Source organism: Zosterops lateralis (genome assembly GCF_965231275.1).
Source record: "Zosterops lateralis genome assembly, chromosome: Z".
Taxonomy (NCBI): Eukaryota; Metazoa; Chordata; class Aves; order Passeriformes; family Zosteropidae; genus Zosterops; species Zosterops lateralis.
The window spans coordinates 16,924,424-16,945,209 of record NC_139800.1 but is presented as its reverse complement, the minus strand read 5'-3'; the positions used below and the strand labels follow the sequence as shown (position 1 = coordinate 16,945,209).

The following is a 20,786-nucleotide window of genomic DNA, read 5'->3' as shown; positions in this document are numbered from 1 at the left end:
CCCATTTGCACAAGAGAGGCAAGAGCACAGTGTCAGGAGGAGGCATGAAGAAACATTAAGCCCTGGGATTTCTTTTAGATTTGAATGGATACTCTTACAGTCAAATGTTACTGTATAATAAGGAAAAATACAGACAAAGCTAAGAAAGAGACAGCAATTTTTTTTAAAAAAAAAGCCTAATTGTCAAAGATTGCTATCACAGAGGAGGAACATGAGTGGTCTGTGGCCACCAGCAACACCATCCAGAACACTTTTAACCTAGTGGAGGGTCAACTTATTTGTCAGAAACCAGAGGAAAAGAACACTAGTCAGTAATTATACCGACTACATAAAAAGAGAAATGAAAATTAAAGCAGAAGTTGGTTACAGGAATAAACTTCCCTTTTTAAGCTGGGGGATGATGCAGGGCTAGACTCTGGGAGGAAAGATATAAACAGCAGGTGAATGTGGAAACTAAGAAGGAAAAAGGAGAATTAATGTAACATGGTTTTTTGTGTTTAACAAACTTCAGATTTCTCTAACACAGGTAGGTTTTCAAAGTAAAGTACTTCCTCTGCTGGGAGTGAGGAGGGAGATGTACAGCAGTTAGCAGAAGCACTTAGATAAGAACAGTTCATAAATAAGTGACAAGAAGTTGTTTGCTTAAACACACACAGAAAATCCATGTCCACAGCACATTTAGCCTGATAACAGTCATAGGATTGGTACACCTTACTATCATGCTTCATGTGTTTAAAATGTTTTTGAAGTCTTGCAACTTCCCAATTTTTTGTCAGACAATTCTGACAACTATTGGTGAATCATGATCACTGCACCACAAAAGCACAGCTATTTTGTGGTAAAGTGTCAAAGGTCACTTCTGATTATGTATGAAAAAACCAGCTGCTTTACTATTCACTAGAACCCTCAATAATTTGTTATAATTTTAAGAGTCTCAATTAGGTGTGGCTACACAAGAGGTACATAGCAATTCTTCAATAGCACCTAACCACACATGTGGGTCATACCCCACAGCAAAGGAGACCAAAACAAAGTCACTGCAGCTACCCTTTGAGAAGACAAACTCTTCTGACTTGACAGTGGAGCAAAACAGCATGCACATACCTGAAGTACATAATTTCAAACCCTATGTATTCAGAGTTACTATTCTTGCATATATTAGACTTCTCTTTCTCAACAACTTTCACAGAAGAACAGATGGGAATTACCATTTCATCATGTGCCAAAAGTAATTACCATCTACCATCGCAATGAACTACAAGATCAAATTTTTGATGTAAATTCTACTCACCAGTTTCCTAATTTTTATTTCAGCCACACATGTAAATATGGCTAATTTCTATCACTTTATCTATTAGGCAAGTGCAGTTTTGAAACTATTTTTATCAAAGAAAATCTATGAAATACCATACTGGAGAAAGATGAACAAGTTCATATAAAAAAACCAAGTACTCTGCACAGAATGAGGATTCTGGTACCATTTCTGACAGACACCCTTTCTCACACAGGAATAATATTTAATTTCCTCACATATGATATGAAAAAGTAGTCGCAAAGAATTTACTACTATTTCACAATCACTTTTCTGAGATACAGGAATCAAATACACTGCAGTAAATAAATAAAGCAACAATTGACAGAGGAAATGGGGAGTGAGCAAACCTGTCTTTTACAAATACATTTTAAATTGAATTATGAGCTGAGGACTCTGCTACCTGTGACTTCCAACTTTGACTACTCCATTCTTTACAACCTGGTCAATCACTGTTTCATGGTCCACAGCACTCAGACACTGCACTCACCTGTAAGCAGACAAGAAAATTTGCAACACAAATGCAAAAACATCTAGGTGCTTATCAAATTTCTTGAAGACAACTTCCACAACCACTTTCATTCCTGGGCCATCACTGTGTGCAATTTCAGGGCTTTGTGCCCAAGGGAGGCTTTGGGAAGTATGTATGCATGTGACTACACTTGTGTTCAGTCATCAAAAATGACATCATTACTTAAGCTCTGACTGAAGAGAATTATACAGTTGGTTAACAAGCAAGTTCAAAGCACACATTTTTCTTTTAAAAAACCCTTTATATTCAGGGAAATAGAACAAGTAAGTTGCATTACTAAACAAAATCCTAGTTAAAAGACACCAATCACAAGGAAAATTCTAGATACTGGACATTCTACAGCTTTGTTTCTGGCCTTGCTGCAGATCCTCTCTGGACTTGGCACCGCTACTTCATATTTTTCTCTCAAAATATGGATTTAACTTATATAAAACAGAGGAATTTACTTACCTGCAATAAGATTACACCATGCTGACTGTCAGAAGGGCTAAAAATACATTGCTAATCATTTGCAGTAGTCCTGGGAATTCAGTACTGTATTTTTTAAGTGAGAATACCTAATATCTCAAGGTCTTGCTACAAGCTGTTAACTCAGACACCAGAGCATTATTCAGAGTGGAGGAAAGGAACTCCAAGAAATTACACTTCTTTCAGTTAAGTAGCAGTTTTGCTGGTTTAGTTTTGCCATGAAAATCACTAGATTTCAATCAGAAATTACTACTGTCACTGACTGCATACCTGATTAACAACAGCAATATTAACAGACAGACTGCAGTGAGAAGTATTTAGGTTTTTACCATGTAAAAATTTGAAGCTGCATTATGGAAAAAAGTTTGACCTTCAGGAAGAGACCAAAGAAATAACCTACTTCTACCCATATTCTATTAATACTAAACTGTCAATTACAAAATAGAACACTAAGATGTGTCAATACGCACAATGAAATATCTGAATTCACCAGGTCGCACAGAACATTTGAAAACTTCTCTACAGACAGGCAAACCTTTTACCTGTATTTCTCTGATATCTAAAGCTGCAAGTTAGGTAACATACCTGTCTCCTATTTAGAAAGGCATGCTAACACTAGACTTGTTGATCCAGAGGAAACAACACAGATTCACATACTGAAAGTCATATTAGAGCACTTAAGAACAGCAATTGTCACAACATTCCACACCACTGAGAAATATTCTCACACAGAATAACATTTAGTATGTTGTGTAACTAGTGTTCATTTACAAACATTAAAAAGAATAAATATAAATTACACTCACACAGTTAAAAATTCAGTTAAAAATGCTTTTATGTTCAACATTAGTATCAGATTAGACCACAACTGCTAAAAAAGAAAACACCTAAGAATCACTCTACAGAGTCTAAAAGCTGCTTTTTAGCCATCTATGAACATGTGGGGTGCTGTGTTAAATACCAGACATGTAATTTAACATAATTAAAATCAGGTATTGATTGTCATTTTACAGGTGAGAGCACTGCAGGAAGCCCAAATAAACAGGGACAAATAGGAGCAACATGGAAATACAAGAAGGAAATCAAGTTTTATACACCTCAACTTGCTATTTTCATTATTTAAGCAGTAAGAACTGACTATCCTAACCCTGCAAGCTTCAAATAAGAATTAATTGTATTGTCCCAGTAAAATCAGTTCACCATTTTAGTATTCTAAACAGAAGCTGCAAATTAATAAAAATCAAGTATCAGACACTGCAATAGCTGTAGTATTTTAAGAATTCACAGAGAAGTAACATATTTTTATTGCTGAAATGAAATTTTAAATAGAAAGCTTTAGTTCCTCAAAATATTTTCAACAGCAGTTCCTCTGAAAGCAGCAGGAAGGAAAAGATTGTTAAGCTGCATTTGAAGCAGTATTCTGGTCTTGAGAATTACTTGTTCAGATACCCTTTAGACACACAGTAGTAGAGGCCAAAATGATAGATGTCGTCTCTCTTGCTCTTAGCTGTGAAGACATTTATTCCTTTTAAGGTTTTAATTATTTGTCTACCAACAGCAGACAGCTCTCTCTTACTTAACATTATGATCCTAACAGTTCTCAGAAATCTGACATAAAAATTAATGCTTTAAGTCAACAGAACAAAAGATTTGTTAAATGCTGGGCTTTAAATACCATCATTCCTCTATTTTTCTCAAAATTATTTACTGCCAAATTACGATGCTCAACAGTAATAAGTATTAATATGACAAACATTTTGGGAGAGATTATACAAGAAAAGCAACAGTCTGCTCACATTGTATTCTGATCAATTGCCTCTCATCTAGTTGACATGCTTTTGTTATCTGTGTTAAATAATGTAATTTTGCTCTGTTTTCTTTCTATTACTTACAGCCTCTTTACAATGTTTGCAGATGAATATTGACAAAAGTTATAGACAAAAACAGAGAAAAAGACGAATATAAGGGAAACATATACTTTTCTATTGTATTTGCATACTTGAAAGGCAATTTTATTTTTTCATTAAAGTTCCAGTAGGTTAAGTAGGCAGGTACTCTATAAACCTCCCACAAAGCTGAAACTGTTAGAAAGTATTGATTTCAAATGACTGTAAAGTACTAATGCAAATACTAGTCAGCAAAAGCCATAAAGTCCCCTGAAATAAGTAAAATATAGATGTGTAATAAACAGAACAATATATCTGCAAGGACATAGTACATATATATATATACACACACATATACAGACTGTATGGAGACTGGTGTCACTACCTAGAATTAAGGAAACTATCACAGTTCTAAATCTCACAGTAACAAAGAACTCATCCACATGAAAGTGGAAGGACGAGGGGAAACTTCTCACTACAGCAGCAAGGAGCAGTGGCCTTTGGGGTCACTAGACAAAAATGTTCTGCAAAGGGTCAAGTGAGTTACATTTGTGCTTCAAAACCCATGACAGAGCTGGTTAATAACTTACAGTGCTGTTTCGACTGAAATGCAACCTTACAGGAACCATTCAGACTGATGGTTTTGGCTGGCACTGTTATTTTGCACAATGAAGTAATGCCTCTCAGAAGAACAGCAAGAACTATTGGAACTATCTATTTCAATAGGTTTTTTTTCCTACAGTACAGCATGCAAAGCAAAATAAAACATTAAAGATTCAACAGAAGATTAAGATATCAGATGTTTTTATCTGCATTGACTACGGGATAGGAACACTTCAGTGATTTGTTTCGATTATCCCATGCTTCTGAATTCTAACTTGCAAAATTCATTCTCCCTTGTGGTCTTAATTTATGACTCAAATCCTATGCTCCACCTAGCACGAAACATCTGCTAAGAATATTTTGAGTTCTGAAAGACGGTACCATCAACAGATTCACAACACACTTTCAAAAAAGCAAACAGGGCAACAATAGACAGAGCTTGTTATGAAAACATACAGGGCTGTAAAGCATCTATAAACTGGAAGGTCTCTTCTGGAGAAAAAAAAAAAAAAAAAACCAAACAAAAATGAAGCAAAGCTTGATAGCTTTCTGCATTCTGGAGAACAAATCTGTGTCTCGATTATAAAAATACACCCTTTCACATATACTCTTTACTACCTTCTCTCTTTACATGTTAGGTTGATTACACTGATAAGATGAACATAATTAAGTCTGACAAATGTCTATCTCTACAATTCCTTTTCCTGAATTTATGGAAAGCTACCATCTACAAACTCCAGAAGAACCAATGAATGTTCTTTAGACTAGGACATATACTACCTCAGCTTGGTGGCTTTTCAACAGTTTTGCTCAATATTTATGATTTTTTTCTCTCAATTTATTATCAGAATATAAAGACCAAAACTAAGCAATCTGGACATCCTCAATATCAATTAAAGTAAATAAAAATCAATAAATTACACAGAAAAAAGGGCCAGGTTAAAGATATTTCATGCTTACGCAATGCTCAATGTAATAATACCAGTGATTTGCATAAAATTTCCTTAGATTTTATCACAGCAATTCTGTAAATTAATTAGGACATTTTAATTATTATTGTTCAAATTTAGTATCATTTTCTTTCATTCTTTATACCAACAGCACTTCTAAATTTTTTCCAGTATTGCTTGCAGTTCCTTTCTCACTTTTGAAGACCACAAAAGAAATCAGCTACTAAAATAAGTAATTTCTAAAACCTTGTTCATTCAATTCCACCCACAACAGAGAAGCCTCAGAATTCTGCTGTATTTCTGAAAGACAAATGTCTTCCAACGACTCTGCAACTTTCTGGTAAGTCCTTAAAAGTTGTTCTGCACTCTCTTCACCTACCTCAATTTACTTTCTTGTCCCTGCTTAGCACCAGCATAAAAGCTTTTGCTCCTTGAAGCAAACCAACAGCCTAATCAAGTTTATTACAAACTGCTGTACCTGCCCAACAGCTTGTTTTAAGATACCAGTTCCCAGTGTAACTCTCCATTGTAACATTGGACAGTGTTACACTGGAAGTATGCTGGAGAACTACTTTAACAAACAAAACTGCTGTTGTGACAGTAATGGAACTCAATGCATTATGAAAAATTGCATTTTAGCAAACAGCGTCCTATCATCTTCATACTCAGAGCTCTGCAAAAAGACTTTCTAATCTGACAGTGACAGAAAGATGGTCTAGCAGGGGCTGAATAAAACAAAGTTTGTTTTCTGGACTGGAAAATTTTCATTTCAATCTCATCACCCGATACCCTAGAATGCCTTATGTACACCTTTTCTTCATCAAGCCCCTATTTAAGTCCTTTCTGAGGTCTCAGTAAATATTAATCAAATTCAAATCAGAAATGCTCTTTGAGGACTGGAAGTTGAAATACAGAACTCAATGACAAATCTATTTTAAAATATACAATATTTCAAATATGTCCAAAAAAAAAATTATGTGAGCAATACCAGGAAAGGTGAACCTTCTGACAAACAGATGACTTTCACTCACAGCCTATAATAAAACCAATATAAAAACATCTATGTCAACATCCAAATTTACTGAGGCGAATTTATCGTCACAAGAGCCCATTCCCAGGAAAAGAAACGTTCATATTAAATCTTCCAGAAAAATACAGCTTACTATAGAGAAGTCTAGGCTCTCGACTCCTTTCAGTGAGTTTATGCTATTCAACTTATTTAACAGGTGTCTGCTATTTTTAACAGTAAAACCAGGACTGTGGAGCCAGCTGAATACAATCCATTATTCACTGCCAAGATCTCTTATCCAGAGACTGTAGCTGAAAGAAACTCCAAAATTATGAACTGCATTTCGTTTTAATGTCATTTCCTAATTTTTGCAGAAGACAAAAGGTTAAGCCGTGCATGGTCTGCTACATTGGATTTCTATTACCAGCTGACAGATCAAAGATAAAACATTGCTTTAATATTTGTCATTTAGTGGCTAGAGCCAGCAAACCTCCAGAGACTGGCATGAAAATATATCCAATTCATGCTAAGAATGGCAGCCTGTAAAAATTATTAATTAGTTTGAACTGACTGCAAAATAGCAAACTTCAGTTCTTTATAAAAAGAAAATTTCTGTGACTGTTTTTCAGAAGGCACAAAAAGAAAGAGAGGTGGCTTGCATTACCTCTCTCACTATATAGTATGAGTGTATTGGACAGCATTCATATGGTTCCTGTCTAAAACACCTGAATTTCAGTATTTAAACACAACAGTATAAAATTGAGGGTGATACTGTAAATACTGAGTCTTCTCTTTGAGACCAGGACAAATGTACTGGTAACCCAAATTACTCTATTAAGAAAAATGTACAATGTCTCTCACCCATTTCATATGGGTCAGATTATTTACTGAAATTTATTACAATATATTTTAACTTTTTTGTCATATTAAAACTCTCTCTGCACCCACCCTGCATCAAAAAAGTTTACTTTAATTTGTATTGTTAAAATTGGAGAAAATAACTACTAGTAAAGTCCCTACGAACTAATTAGAAGTAGTTTGTTCACAGTCTAGTGATAAAAGTAAGACAGTAAGACTCATTTGAAAACAGATGAGTATTTTTAAAGTTTAAAACAACTACAAGTGCAAACAAATTCACAGATAACCAATTCAAATTTTACATGCAATACAGTAACACAACACAGGCAACAATTAGGCAATACAGCAAAAATTAAATAATTTTTTTCCCCTTCCCCTGTTGTTTGGCCACTCACTCCCATTTTTCTGGCTATTTTGTCAAAAGCATTTGTGAACCAGATCAGAAGCAGCAACCAGAAAGAGCCTATTTTCCAGCCACACTTCTTCTGAAGTGCTGTGACTAACTGGTACTTTGAGTTGGCTTCCCCCAGGGGAAAAAAAAAAAAAAAAAAAAAAAAAAACCACAAAAAAAAAAAAACGGGACCATGGCAAAGTAGTGGAAAGGGCAGAAGAACTCTGGGTCACACTGACACCCAACTCAAATCAGTCTACTCGGTGATAGAACTGCAATCTTTGACCAGAAACTTCCAAACAACCAAAGCTAGAGAGAATGCACACACCAGCCCTTGCTTTTGGTTAACTCAGCCCTGACATAATTTAACAGCTGTCTAGAAAATTACTACATTGTTAAGTGCCATATAAATAAATCAATGGGATAAAAAACAATAGAGGAAGTCAAGATACACAAGAAATTAAGTTCCTATAAATTTGATCACCACATGTTACTATACAGGACCCTTCCAAGCAGTTATTCTTGTGGAAGCAGTCAATGTTATGAACTCAACTCGTTAACAACCATCAGTCCTACAACATCAAATATTTCTACAATGTAAGCTGACCACTCTTAATTAATGCACCACTCTCAATTTTCCCCATTTGCTGTTTGAGTTAACCCTTCAAAAGACTTGGCTGAAGAGATGTTCAGATAGAGTGTTTATTCTAAGTCTTTACTGCCAAGCGTCTTTTTCAGTTTAAGGATACTGTCACAATATGCCACAGGATATGGAGGACACCATTTAGGGAACTAGAAGACAAGCTGACATATATATAGGAACCAAGACCTTATAACAAAGTACACAAGTGTATCCTACTTCTGCAGGAAAACACTGAACCAAATGAGCAATTACAATCCCTTATAATCAGTACATTTTAATTTTGGAAGATAGGGACAACAGGTATATATCATGTTAAGAAAGGATTGAGCAATAGATACTAAATTACTATTCCAAAATTAAATTCCATGAATGACAGTGGCAGTGGAGGGGGATATTATCTTTGTCAGCAACAATAACTAGACTTAAAAAGCAACTGACCAAAGTTATTAAATTAGGAAATCACTTAATTTTCTTCCCAGCTGCTTCCCCTATGAAGAGATATAATATTATGAAGAAAATATTTCTAAATACAAAGGTTTCATTATTCAAGTAAAAGAAACTAGATGCATTTAACACTAGATCTGGACAAAAAGCAAAACAACAACACTGTCACTTTAAAAAAATGAGATATGATCACATTTTACAGTATCCACGTGGTAACACATGATATCATTAATACAGGGGGTCCTACAAAGGATGTGGAAAAAAGCCCCAGCTTGTATTTCTCTATGCAAACTGCTTAGATTATTAACGTAAATTACTAGGTTTTGCTAAATTGTATTATACTAGACATATACATAATAGAATTGCCTACATTTAAAAGCTGCACCATTAGAATTCCTAACTGAAGTTATAAGCAAAATCTCTAAGCTCAAGCATGTTCTTTAACCTGAATTCTTGCATCCAAGAATTGCCATGAACCTCCAGCTGTCATCCACCAATACAGACCTGCTAGCAGAATCTGGTTTTTGCAGAATGGCAATAGTGCTGGCTATTCTGCCAGCATGTCACCTATTTTAAAAGATTATCTCAGACAGTTTATCACAGGAAGAGATGTTTATGCAGGGAGAGAAAAGGAATGAGAACAGTTTCAGAAATCAAACCAACTGTGAGAGACACTCACACTGAAGCACTTCACCTCAACACAGCACTTGGGAGAAGAAAAAAATGCCCCAGTAGCACTCTGCTACATCCACTCATTGTCCCTCATATGCAGCAGAAGGTTGTGAATGTTCATGTGGGAACATATCTCAAAGACTGCTGGCATCAGATTCAAGGAAAATCAGACTGCCAGAAAAAATAACTAAAAAATGGTAGAGTTAATTACTCCACCTTTGTATACTTTACAAAGCTAGAACTATGCCAGGCCATGTGCTTTATTTTCAAATTTTAATTTATTTTATTTGTTAAATTTAAATATTTTAACATATTTTAATTTTTTAAGCACAGCTAGAATAGTGATAAAAATTAAATGTAAAATTTTATTGCAATGACTAATGAAATTAAAAGTAATGTGGTATCAATATTTATATTTTTATGTTATTTATTTACAGTCCATTATGTTATATAGTTAAGAAGTACCACAGAGGTATTCTGGGATTCAATGCAACTGTCCTACTGGGTCATAAACAAAAGTTGTCTGGAAAGCATGCTAGGACTGGAACAAAACAAGAGGAGCAGCAAGTAATGTAAAAATTAAAAACTATTGATTACTGCTTATAAAAACCTGAGTCAAGTATTCATAAGCTTCCAGTAATTTCATATATAGATAAAGGATAGAAAAAAGGGAACTGTAAGGCATGAATACTCTGGACAGAGATATTAACATATACATTAAAAAATTAATACATACTAATGAAACACTTAAGAACCAATTTTTCACACTTCTTCGGTTCCAGTAACATTCTCTACATATTTAAATTTCAGGGGAGATGTTAAGTTAACAGATATACTTTCAAAGAGCTTATTTTAAAAAAAGACACTGCATAGGACATATCCAGCAAAAATCACAGCTCTGCACTTATAAAATTTTGAAAATTATATTCAATGCACAGAAGGAACAGACCTCTAGACATAAATATAAAGGCAGGTAGCACAAACTACCCTTCCTTCACCTCCAAAAAAGTGCTACTAGACCCAATTCCTCTCAGCCCCTCACCTAAGTTTAGACACCTAACCTGAGGTGTTTACAGGAGAACTGCAGTCACCCTGCACTCACATCACAGGCTGTACCTCTTTCTTCACATTGTTGAGAGATCTTGAATGAATACTGATTCTTATCTTGGCTGACAACAATAACTGCCTAAACTATACATATGCCTATATACATAGGCACTAATTAAATTATGCTTTCTCTGAAAGAAAATATAAATTTATCTATAAAGACATATATAAATGATTCCACAGTCTACAGCTGGCATATGGATATTCCTTCTGCTTCTATTTACGAATACATACATATAGAAATACGCACACATTCAAATACATGTGGCTTATATGGTGTCACATTTAAGTATTCTCAAAGAACAACAATTCTAACAAAAAGATACAAAACTATTCAAACTCTGGGTACAGCTTAAATAATCTACAATTCTTGCACTCACTCTCAGAAAAATCTGCACTAAATTAGTAACAATTTCATAACTGAACTCCTGCTTTGCCAAATAGTAACCAGCTGTTGGAAAATAAAGTTTCCCAGAATGAAAAGAAAATAGCTAAAGATAAATTACAACCTAAATGAGAATAACTACTTAAGCAGTCTGCAAAGAACTTACTTCTCAATGAAAAGGGCCAGCAAGATGCATCACCAGGGAAAAATAATTTATGTGTTACTTGACACAACAGCTTACGGGAGGGTTCTAAACACTGCAAAGTACTCTCTGCACTTTTAAAACTCTGTATAAAGGTAATGAGGCCTGAAAAACAATCCATATGTTCTGACTAATAAGAGAGAAGCAGTAACATGCTTTCTTCAAAAAATGAAGGTACAAAGTCCATACTTGTTCGGTCTTATTTGTTTCAGCTCATGTGTTCTGCATCCAGGACTGGCAGCTTACACACCCTTTGTCTCTTTAGTGAGCATATGATGTGTACAGCATTCCCAAAGAAGAGCAAGAGGAAGTTTTATACAGACACAAAAACGACAGTAATGCTAAACACTGAAAAACTTTAAAAAGTGATCACTTTGACTAGAACTCATGACAGTTTTAATAAAGTCCCTATTTGCATTGTGTAATTTTATTTACAGTGTGAAATCTACTTATGTTCTCTGCATTTTTGTATGAGTGACCCAAGAAAACTCTCAACTTAATCAAATAATTAATACTGATACTAAAACTTTCCATTTTGTTTGCAGAACACTGGTATTGGTAATTCACTCTGAAGGACATAAGCATTATATATAATAGCTAATAATTCATGGTATGCAAATTACATCCAGACTAATCCTGAACAGTTATTTTCAGCCTACAACGAAAAGTAGGCGTGAATACTTACTACATACTCCAAGTTTCATTATAAGCATTTTCCATTCACTTCTCCTACACTTAATCATAAATCCAAACTGTGTAGGGCCTTCAGATTACTCATACAAAAGAGGCACCATTGCCAATATCCTATACCAGCAGCCTAACAGAACTCCTAGACTTTATTCTTAAAGCCAGAGACTAAAAGTTCATGGACTCCCAGATTATCTACTGAATAAATCCTTCTAATTTTTTAACTTTTAAAACACATCTTTGCTCTAAATGAGATCAGTTAGCAGAGATGGTAAGAAGGCAGAGCAGGTTTTTTTAATTTGTTTCTGCCAAAGATACCTGTACTAGTCAATCAAAATTTAAAAAGTCACAGGAACTGCCTTCTGTATTCTATTTGCGTCTGGAGTTTTAATGGGATATACTTACAAAAAGGCCAAGATTGGAATGAGATCATCTACTCCAATCAGCTGCTCAAAGCAGGGTCAGCTAAAGGAGGCTGCTCAGGCTCCTGTCCAGAGTATCAACATGGATGGAAAATCCACACCATGCCCCATCAGTCTGTGAGCATCCAGGAACCATGTCCTGTTGCCAAAATCTTTCAAGTGCAGTTGAAGATTCTTTTGATGACATCAGCCAGCTCCTGCAGCACTCTGGGATATACCTCATCAGGTACTATGAACTTATATACATCAGGTCTATCTAAACCTTTCAGTCTGACTCACAAAGGGTAAGTCTTCCTTGAGCCAGGTTTTCCCTCTGGTCAGTTGGACCTGGGGTTCCTGAAGGCAACACTTACCAGTAAAAACCAAGGCAAAGAGACACCAAGTGCCTGTTCTGCATCCTTTGTCACCAGATTATGCACCCCATTCATCCTTCACTCCATTCACCCCCATATTTTTCCTCGCTTTCCTTTTGTTGCTGATATACCTGTACAAGCCCTTTTTCTTGCTGCCCTTCACACCCCTCCCCAGATTCAACTCCACTTGGGCTTTGGCTTTCCTAACTTCATCCCTGCCCCTACATACTCAGAGTCTCAGTGGTCTGACTTGGTCATACAACTCTGCTTTCACCTCTTGTAAATTTCCACTTTACCTCTGGATTTTGTCAAGAGCTTCCTATACATCCAAACAGGACTCTTATTCACCTTTACATGATTTCCTCTTCCTTGGGAAGAACTACTCTTGAGTTTAGGTGAGAAAATTTGAAACAAATGCCACCTGCTCTCACCTGGATCCCTCTTCTCTCTAACACACCCTATTTTTCTAGGCTACTCTACAATGTAACTCAGCTGATTAAACTGATGAAATGTTTTTGCCAAAGACAGCTGCTGGGATCTTCTGGGAAACCTCTTTATTAACACTGTATTATGTAAGTAACATCAGTTTTATTGACTGAAACTTGAAAAGCAATTTCAACACAGCAATGTTTATCCTTTGTCATTTAGTTGCATCAAAATGAACTAGTAATATAATCTGAAAACAATTTTATTACTTTCAGAACTCATTTTTAATCAAGAACTTACCATAACCTAAACCTAAAACACATGGGTAAGTGGAATAAATACAACTGTTAAAATCTGCTCCACCTGATGGACATATTTTTTCAGTAAACACTTGAATTACCACAACACTAAGCATATTTTTTAAAGCTGTGTGCCTCACCATCTGACAACCTACAATGTCTAGTGAGAAAAACAAACTCAGTCACAGGGTATATAGCTGAAGAATCACAAACTACACATCTGGGAGTCATGCTGGCATTCATATCAGAGAAAAAAACCTCAACTGCTAAAATGTGGAAAAAATAACCCTTCTGAAAAGTTCAGTTCTTTTCAATAGATTAGAAAATTAAACAATTCTAAAAAAATTAATCTCTCTAGAAAAATTTCATTAAAATTTGGCCTGTTACCTGGTCTAATTATTGTGCTTTGACATGTCCTTGTTTAATGTTGCTATTGCAAAAGCTAAGGAAAAAAAAAGTAAAATATTATTAATCAGTCTAATCTATACATCAAGTGACAAAGTGAAAGAATTTTTTTTAAATATAAGGGAACTGTAATGTAGGAGTGCCCCAGATGAAACATGACCTTTCCAATCGAGGTGGAAATTTTTACTCTTTTTCTAGTGCAATAAACATCATCAGAAGCAAAAGCAGTATTAATTTGTATTTGGCAAAACTGAAAACAAATAAATGCAAATAATTGAGAATTTAAACCCGACAGCATCTACTTCCAACAGAAATCCTGCACCTCTTCAGGGCACATTGAGAAGAGCTCTATCGCCACTTACTGGGCAGCTAAAGAACTTTGAGGCTTGAGAACAGCTCAGGGATGACTGTCGAGCTACTGCACGGACAGGCTACTCAAGTCTGACAGTTCTTCTTCCTCCTTTTAGTGCTCACACGCCATGTATTTAAAGCCACTTCACTTGTTTACCTGCACCTCAACCATTTCTTAACTGTGTGGCCAGAGCCACCTCTCTCCCAGTCAAATAACACTGTAATGGCAAATTGCTGTGTTCAAAATACTAAGGCAGAATATGTGAACGTATACTGGATTTAAAACAGTGTAGGACTATCAACACAAAAAAAAAAAAAAAAAATAGGTTGGCGCTGCTGGGTTTTGATTTTGCTTTCAGTTGTCTTTGTTTTCAACTTCAGCGTATGTGGGCACATCCATACTTGGTGTCTCAAGATGGATAACCCACCAGCACTTTAAGCTTCCTAGAAGCAAAAAAAAATTCTCCTCTAGAATATTCTCCATACTTTCCACCAACAGACAATACTCTGTTCACAGAAATCAAAGAATACCCTGAGGATCATCAAAGGCCACCTCCTTGCCCTGCACATGACAGCCTAAAGAACAGCACCATGTGCCTGTTCCCAAAAGACTGTACAAATGTACAAATGTTTTACTGCTCCTTCTCACACATCAAAAGAGCATACAAATGTGATACTTCTTCCACACATCTGCTTTTTCTTGCTGTTCTGACAAGATCACCCATTTACAAGCCATTTCAACACTGCCCACTTACCAAATTTCTATGTCAGAGTCTCCTTAACCATGTTTTTCACACACCCACTGTGATGATCAGCTTAGCTTAACACCTTTTTCTGGTAGACTCCTCATCTGTCTTCCCATCCCACAAAAAAATGTCATCTTCATCTCTGTTTTTCTTCTGTGTGTCTGTGCCAGCCCATCAGGTTCATTACACATCACAGTAGGTACAAATACTCCTCAAACAGTTCCACGAAAGCTGAAAACCCACAGAAGGCCACCACCTCCCAAACAATCCCACCATGCCACTCCCAACTTTGACAACAAGCAAATAACACAGGCTGCATAAATTCTGGTGCCTGAGGAGCTCATTCATTATTCCTTCCCCCAGAGATGCAGTGAGACCCCACCTCACAAACACAAACAAACAGTGAAGACTCACTCATCCACACAGACTTTGGTGTACACAGAGACTAACAAAACCATAGTGGGGTTTGTAACCATCATCAGAAAAATAAGCTGAGTAGACTAATATAGCATAAACATGGTAATGATTATTTTAGCTAAGTGGGCCTGCTTATAAAATTCATCATATTAATTTCTGCCATGCATGTTACCTCAGAGTCTCTCTACCCTGAGAAATGACACTGATTTATTACTTTCCATTCTTTCTTTTATTTAGCCCCCTGCTTCTTCATGAGTTTTTCTTTTAGGATCCCCTACACTCCACAAGTAACATCAACCAAGAACTAACCTTTGCCACTTTCTAGTGGTAGGTCTTCACTTTTCTTGTAGAATGCTACATAGTCCAACTCAGATCTTTTTTTAACTGTTACCACACTTTGATATTTCAGGAAACAATTTACCTTAAGTATTTACTTATTTACATGAGTCTGCTTATGCTGTACAAATGTGTATTCAAGAAACAGACCACACAGGCCTTAACACAATCACAGCAACCACTTTCCGCCAGAGAGAGTAAAACCCGTGTGATTTAATTTTTTTTTAAGAGAAAATATGTCTGAAAGTTATGTACCCAAACAGCACTATATCACAATCACTGCCTGAACTGTGGAGTGTGCTGGAGTAACTGATGGAAACTATAAGTTCAAGTGTGAACTTCTGTTGAGCCTCAGATATGAATGTTAACTTTAGTGTACCTGTTATAAGGCATTGGGAGTTTCTTATAAGCACTTCTGATGAGAGACAGTTCTCTCTAAACTCACAAAAAATGCTTTCATTGCTACTTATGGATGGGTGAAGCTTTTGTATTGTTTTCTAACTGACAGGTAATGGAGAACTCAGTTTCTAAGACCAAGTGAAAATATTAAAAACATCAAAAATTACCTGCTGTTCAGTATGTCTCTGCCCAAAACCACATCTACAAAAAAATATTTGCCACTCTTCAAGAGACTTACTGCACTTCAAAAAATACACAAAAAAAGAACATAGAGAAAAGATATACAATATCCAAAGCAAAATACAAGGAAGGCATATGTATAACAGAAGACAGAAACAAAAAAATCAATCTGTTTAATATATGTAGGTACAGGATGTATTAGCAATACAAGATTAGATAAAAATGTTTAGCAAGCTCTGTACTCCAAAAAGGACAGAATGGATCTACCTTTCTGTAAACCAATCTATGATTTATTTCTGGTGTCAAAAACAGAGATGTTAATTGACTATTAATTTGTACATTCTATGTTTTCAACTATTAATATTAATGTAACCTACTTACACAAATACTGGATTAAATCTATTGATTAATACAATGGCAGGATGCTTAAAACTAATTAAGTTTAAGTTTTACTAAGTTTTAATTTAAACTCAGCTTTAAAAGGCTTCAAAATTTTTTTCAGAAATTACAGGCCTCAGGAACATAAAAGAATCAACTGAAGTCACTCACTGAACAGTGTCACTATTTCAGTGACCAGCTAAAAGACAAAACTGCATTTAAATATTTGAAAATCTGCCTTTTCTCAAAGAGATTTTGTATTTATTCATTACTTTTTTTTTTTAAATCAGGCCCAACCATGCACATAGTATGTTTATTATGATATATAAACTTGCCTTCTTTAGACTTCGAAGTTGTTCTCTCTTTCACATTGCCCAGAGAACCCTTTTTTAGCATGACATTTCCTAAGACAAAAAGCTTAACAGCACAGAAGCACATACTGACATCTTGGTAATATTTCCATCAGGAAAAGAATATCTGTGATCTAGGACAATAAAGCGGAGATCCTCTTAAAACTTAAGTATAAAAATTGATATTTCAAAGAATTCTGAATATTTTAAGGGGACTACTCTCAGAACTGTTTCTTCCCCCTCTAGTGAAGATCTGGCCAAATTATGCAATTAGTATACAATTTATAGACCACCTCTCCCTCTTCTAACACACCTCCAAAGGGAGGTGTGTTTCCTACTTGAAGTATAATGAGACAATGGAACCACTTTTGCAGTATCTTTCCAGAACTGCCCAAGTCCCACTAGTCAGGAGCCCCTCACACCTCTACCTGACTTAACAAACAGAGACAGACTAACAGCCATCAGCTGCTTGCCTATTTGCCTGGGCACTCTGTGCAGGCAAACAGGCTTACTCCCAGTAAGAGAAAAAAGACACATTTTTCAAGAGTGGCTAAAGCATTTCTTAATGGTATAGCCTATCACCCTGCATCCTATTTACCCTTTCAGCTTCCAGATCCAGTCAGTTTTCCATCTCTCGACTTCTGTAATCTTTGTTGTTATTATTGTTATGAGAATATGCAAAGGTAAGGTGCAATATTTACTTTGTTTCACAGCTGACAACACCGCCAAACGCAAAAACTTATTTAGTACCAGATAGTAAAGGCAGAATGAAAGAAATTATCACCTTTCAAATTATGAAAACTATCAATGCAGATACCAGCAAATTACTAGTGTTTAAAAAAGGGATTAAAATACCACTGATTTTCAGCCAACGAAAAAAGAGTAAGACAACAGTAGTACCTCATATTTTCAGCCAAATTTGCACCTTCATCCTTGAGCTCCTTACTTTTCCTTACACAATCTTCCAAGAGAACTTCCTTTCTCCTCTTGGCCGCCAGCACCCAGCTGGCATCATCATCCTCACCCAGGCCCTTGTCATCCGCAGCTTCTGCTTCGAACTGCTGAGAAGTAGCTTTTGAGACCTTCTCACCAATCTTTCTCTTCCACCCAAACGAAGCCATCTGGAGAACTAGGAAGAATGCATTTCAAGTAGTTAGGTAATTCAGCCTTTCAGTACAGAGCAGGAAAACCACCCCTCGCCCCTCTGGAAGCTGAAGCAGTAACGGAGAGCGGCGCTCCCCGCACAAAGCTGAGCCGCCCGGCCGCACCTGAGCCGCCCCTGCGGTACACACAGCCCGACACCGCGGCGGCACCTGCCCTGCCCCAGCCGCCTCTCCCAGCGGGAAGCGCCAGCCCCGGCCCGCGGCAGGAAGCGGAAAGGCGGGGCGGCACCGCAGGGACCGGGCAGGAGCAGGAAGGAGCGAGGCAGGGACAGCCGGGAGCCGTAGTTCGGCTGGGCCGCTTGCAGGCCGTGAGGGGCCGGCGGCCTCCCCGCTGCCGTGCGGACTGAGGAGGGCGGGAGCCGGGATGGAGCGGGGAAAACACACAAAACACCCTGTCTGGGAGTGCCACCGCCCGTGGTGCTGGAGTGTCACACAGACAGGCCGGAACACCGGGAATGTCCCCCGCGTGTACCGACCGCGCCCTGGACAGCCCCACCCGCCACAGAGGCGGCTCCGGCCGGGAACTCCCGCAGGGAGAAGCGGCCCAGGCTCACAAGGACGGGTTTCTCCTCTAAACGGGAAAAAAACACCACCACAACTAAAACACACACAAAAAACCGAAACAAACCAAACCCAAAACAAAAAAAACACCACCAGCACCTCCCCCCCCCCACCCCCCAAGAAAAAAAAAAAAAAAAAAACCAACACCTCAACAAAAAAAAAAAGGAAGACAGGGTTTAAAACTGCTCCCTACTTGCAGGGAGCAATATCGAGAGAAAAGCCCCATGCGTGTGCGAAGGAAAGGCTGAGTGAAGATGAGAAATGAAGCGTGTTATCCACAGGGGCACAAAAGACGTGGTCAGAGTTTGTTGTCTCAAATTCTGCAGCAAGAGTTTACAAGATCGAGGGGAAAAGGGTCAGTCGGATCAGGCTGGTGCACCAGCCTGTCCAGCTGGGAAATCTACTGTAATTTTCTTCATGTTGCTGCTTTTTCTATAATTGTAATTGGCTGCTGCTTTTAAAAGGAGTGTAACAGTTCTTGTCCTCTTACATACAACATTAGGAAACAGAAAGCACACGGTTTCAAACAAGATGGTTCAGTACTTCATGTTTACTTAGTTTTTAGTTTTGAAAGTTTAAAAAGTTACACAGTTAGAAACAAGCAATTTTGTCATTCAGCTTTGTAAAAGAAATTAACAGGAAGTAGGCACATCTTTGTTAAAGAACAGGACTTCATATCTTACAATGGTAATCAACTGGTAAAATAAAATTTAGCTTAAAGTTTGTATTAAACGCTCATATCAAGACAAACATGAAAGGGTTTTTTTCTTCATATTGCACCACCAAGATGAATTTTTCTCCATTACCTAGTGAGTTATATTGCAAATGGACAGCCCACGTTCATCCATGTTACTGAAAAAATGACAATATAAAGACAAGGTACCTCATTGTACTCCAACAGGAGTAAGCTTGGGAAAACAGAGTAACACACTTTACCAGTTTGTGTATCTTGCGTACACTGCCTTACAACTCTGGCAGCTCTCTTAGTGAAGTTTCATTTCTCAGCCTGTTGGCAGCTTCTAGTGCAAGGCTAAAGGTCTGCAAGATCATAAGAATATGTGAAGAAAGTAATTTCAACAGCAAAATCTACAAAGCATAGGAAAGTCACACAACAGGCAACTGGATTCAACTCGGTTGTTAGTGACCCTTTCCACCCCTCCCTCTCCCTATAAAAATCTCAATTCAATCAGAAAACCTTTGGCCATCAAAATTGATCTACCATAAAAATGTACTTTTATTTACAACTACATATATTGTACACTTCTGCCAGAAACTTGCTTTAACCTCCTGATACCAAAACTAAGGACAAACCAGGGTTGTCTTAAACCACAAGAGGGCCAAAAAGGTATATAAAATTAAGAACTATTTTGATCTTTACACCTTGCACGTGTCAGCATTACAAGGAGCAGATAGCACTTATAAATAGCTTAACATATGCAAGTGATCCCAAACCAATTCTAGATGAGGAATTGCTACAATTTAAAAACCTGTGCGTTTGTAGTGTTTATACAAGTGCAATACTTAATTCCAAAATAAAGGGTAACAAAAATGAACACACTGATTTATTCAGTACATTGGAACCAATTTTTACAAGACAAAAGACAGGAGTTTCTTGCAGGATTTGCAGCTGGTCCCTCACAGCATCTTAAAGTTTTGGGTTTCAACTTCCAATACTAACTTCCACTTTGGAAAATCTTCCACTTTAAAGGTACAGAGATACAGCGAATGTCCCTACGGGGACCATCTGTGACAGATGAGGATGAAGAAATGAAGTTGTAACTTGTACCCACCTATTAGACAGACCTCACAATCACCCAGTTCAGAACACAGTTACAGCAGTTCAGGGCCTTT

The 20,786-nt window shown here is 37.0% G+C and overlaps 1 protein-coding gene across 1 annotated transcript in view; it reads right to left on the bottom strand.

The window, feature by feature from the left end:
• The window catches only part of TTC33 (tetratricopeptide repeat domain 33), a 41,807-nt gene extending 23,270 nt beyond the window's left edge, over positions 1 to 18,537 (bottom strand). Inside the window, exons 1-2 of the mRNA XM_083884339.1 lie at positions 18,480 to 18,537; positions 18,112 to 18,340 (exon numbers count right to left, since the gene is read on the bottom strand). Of these exons, the coding sequence (XP_083740465.1) occupies positions 18,112 to 18,332 (221 nt within the window). The 5' untranslated portion in view covers positions 18,333 to 18,340; positions 18,480 to 18,537. The remainder of the gene's footprint in view (positions 1 to 18,111; positions 18,341 to 18,479) is intronic.
• Between the last annotated feature and the right edge of the window lie 2,249 nt (positions 18,538 to 20,786).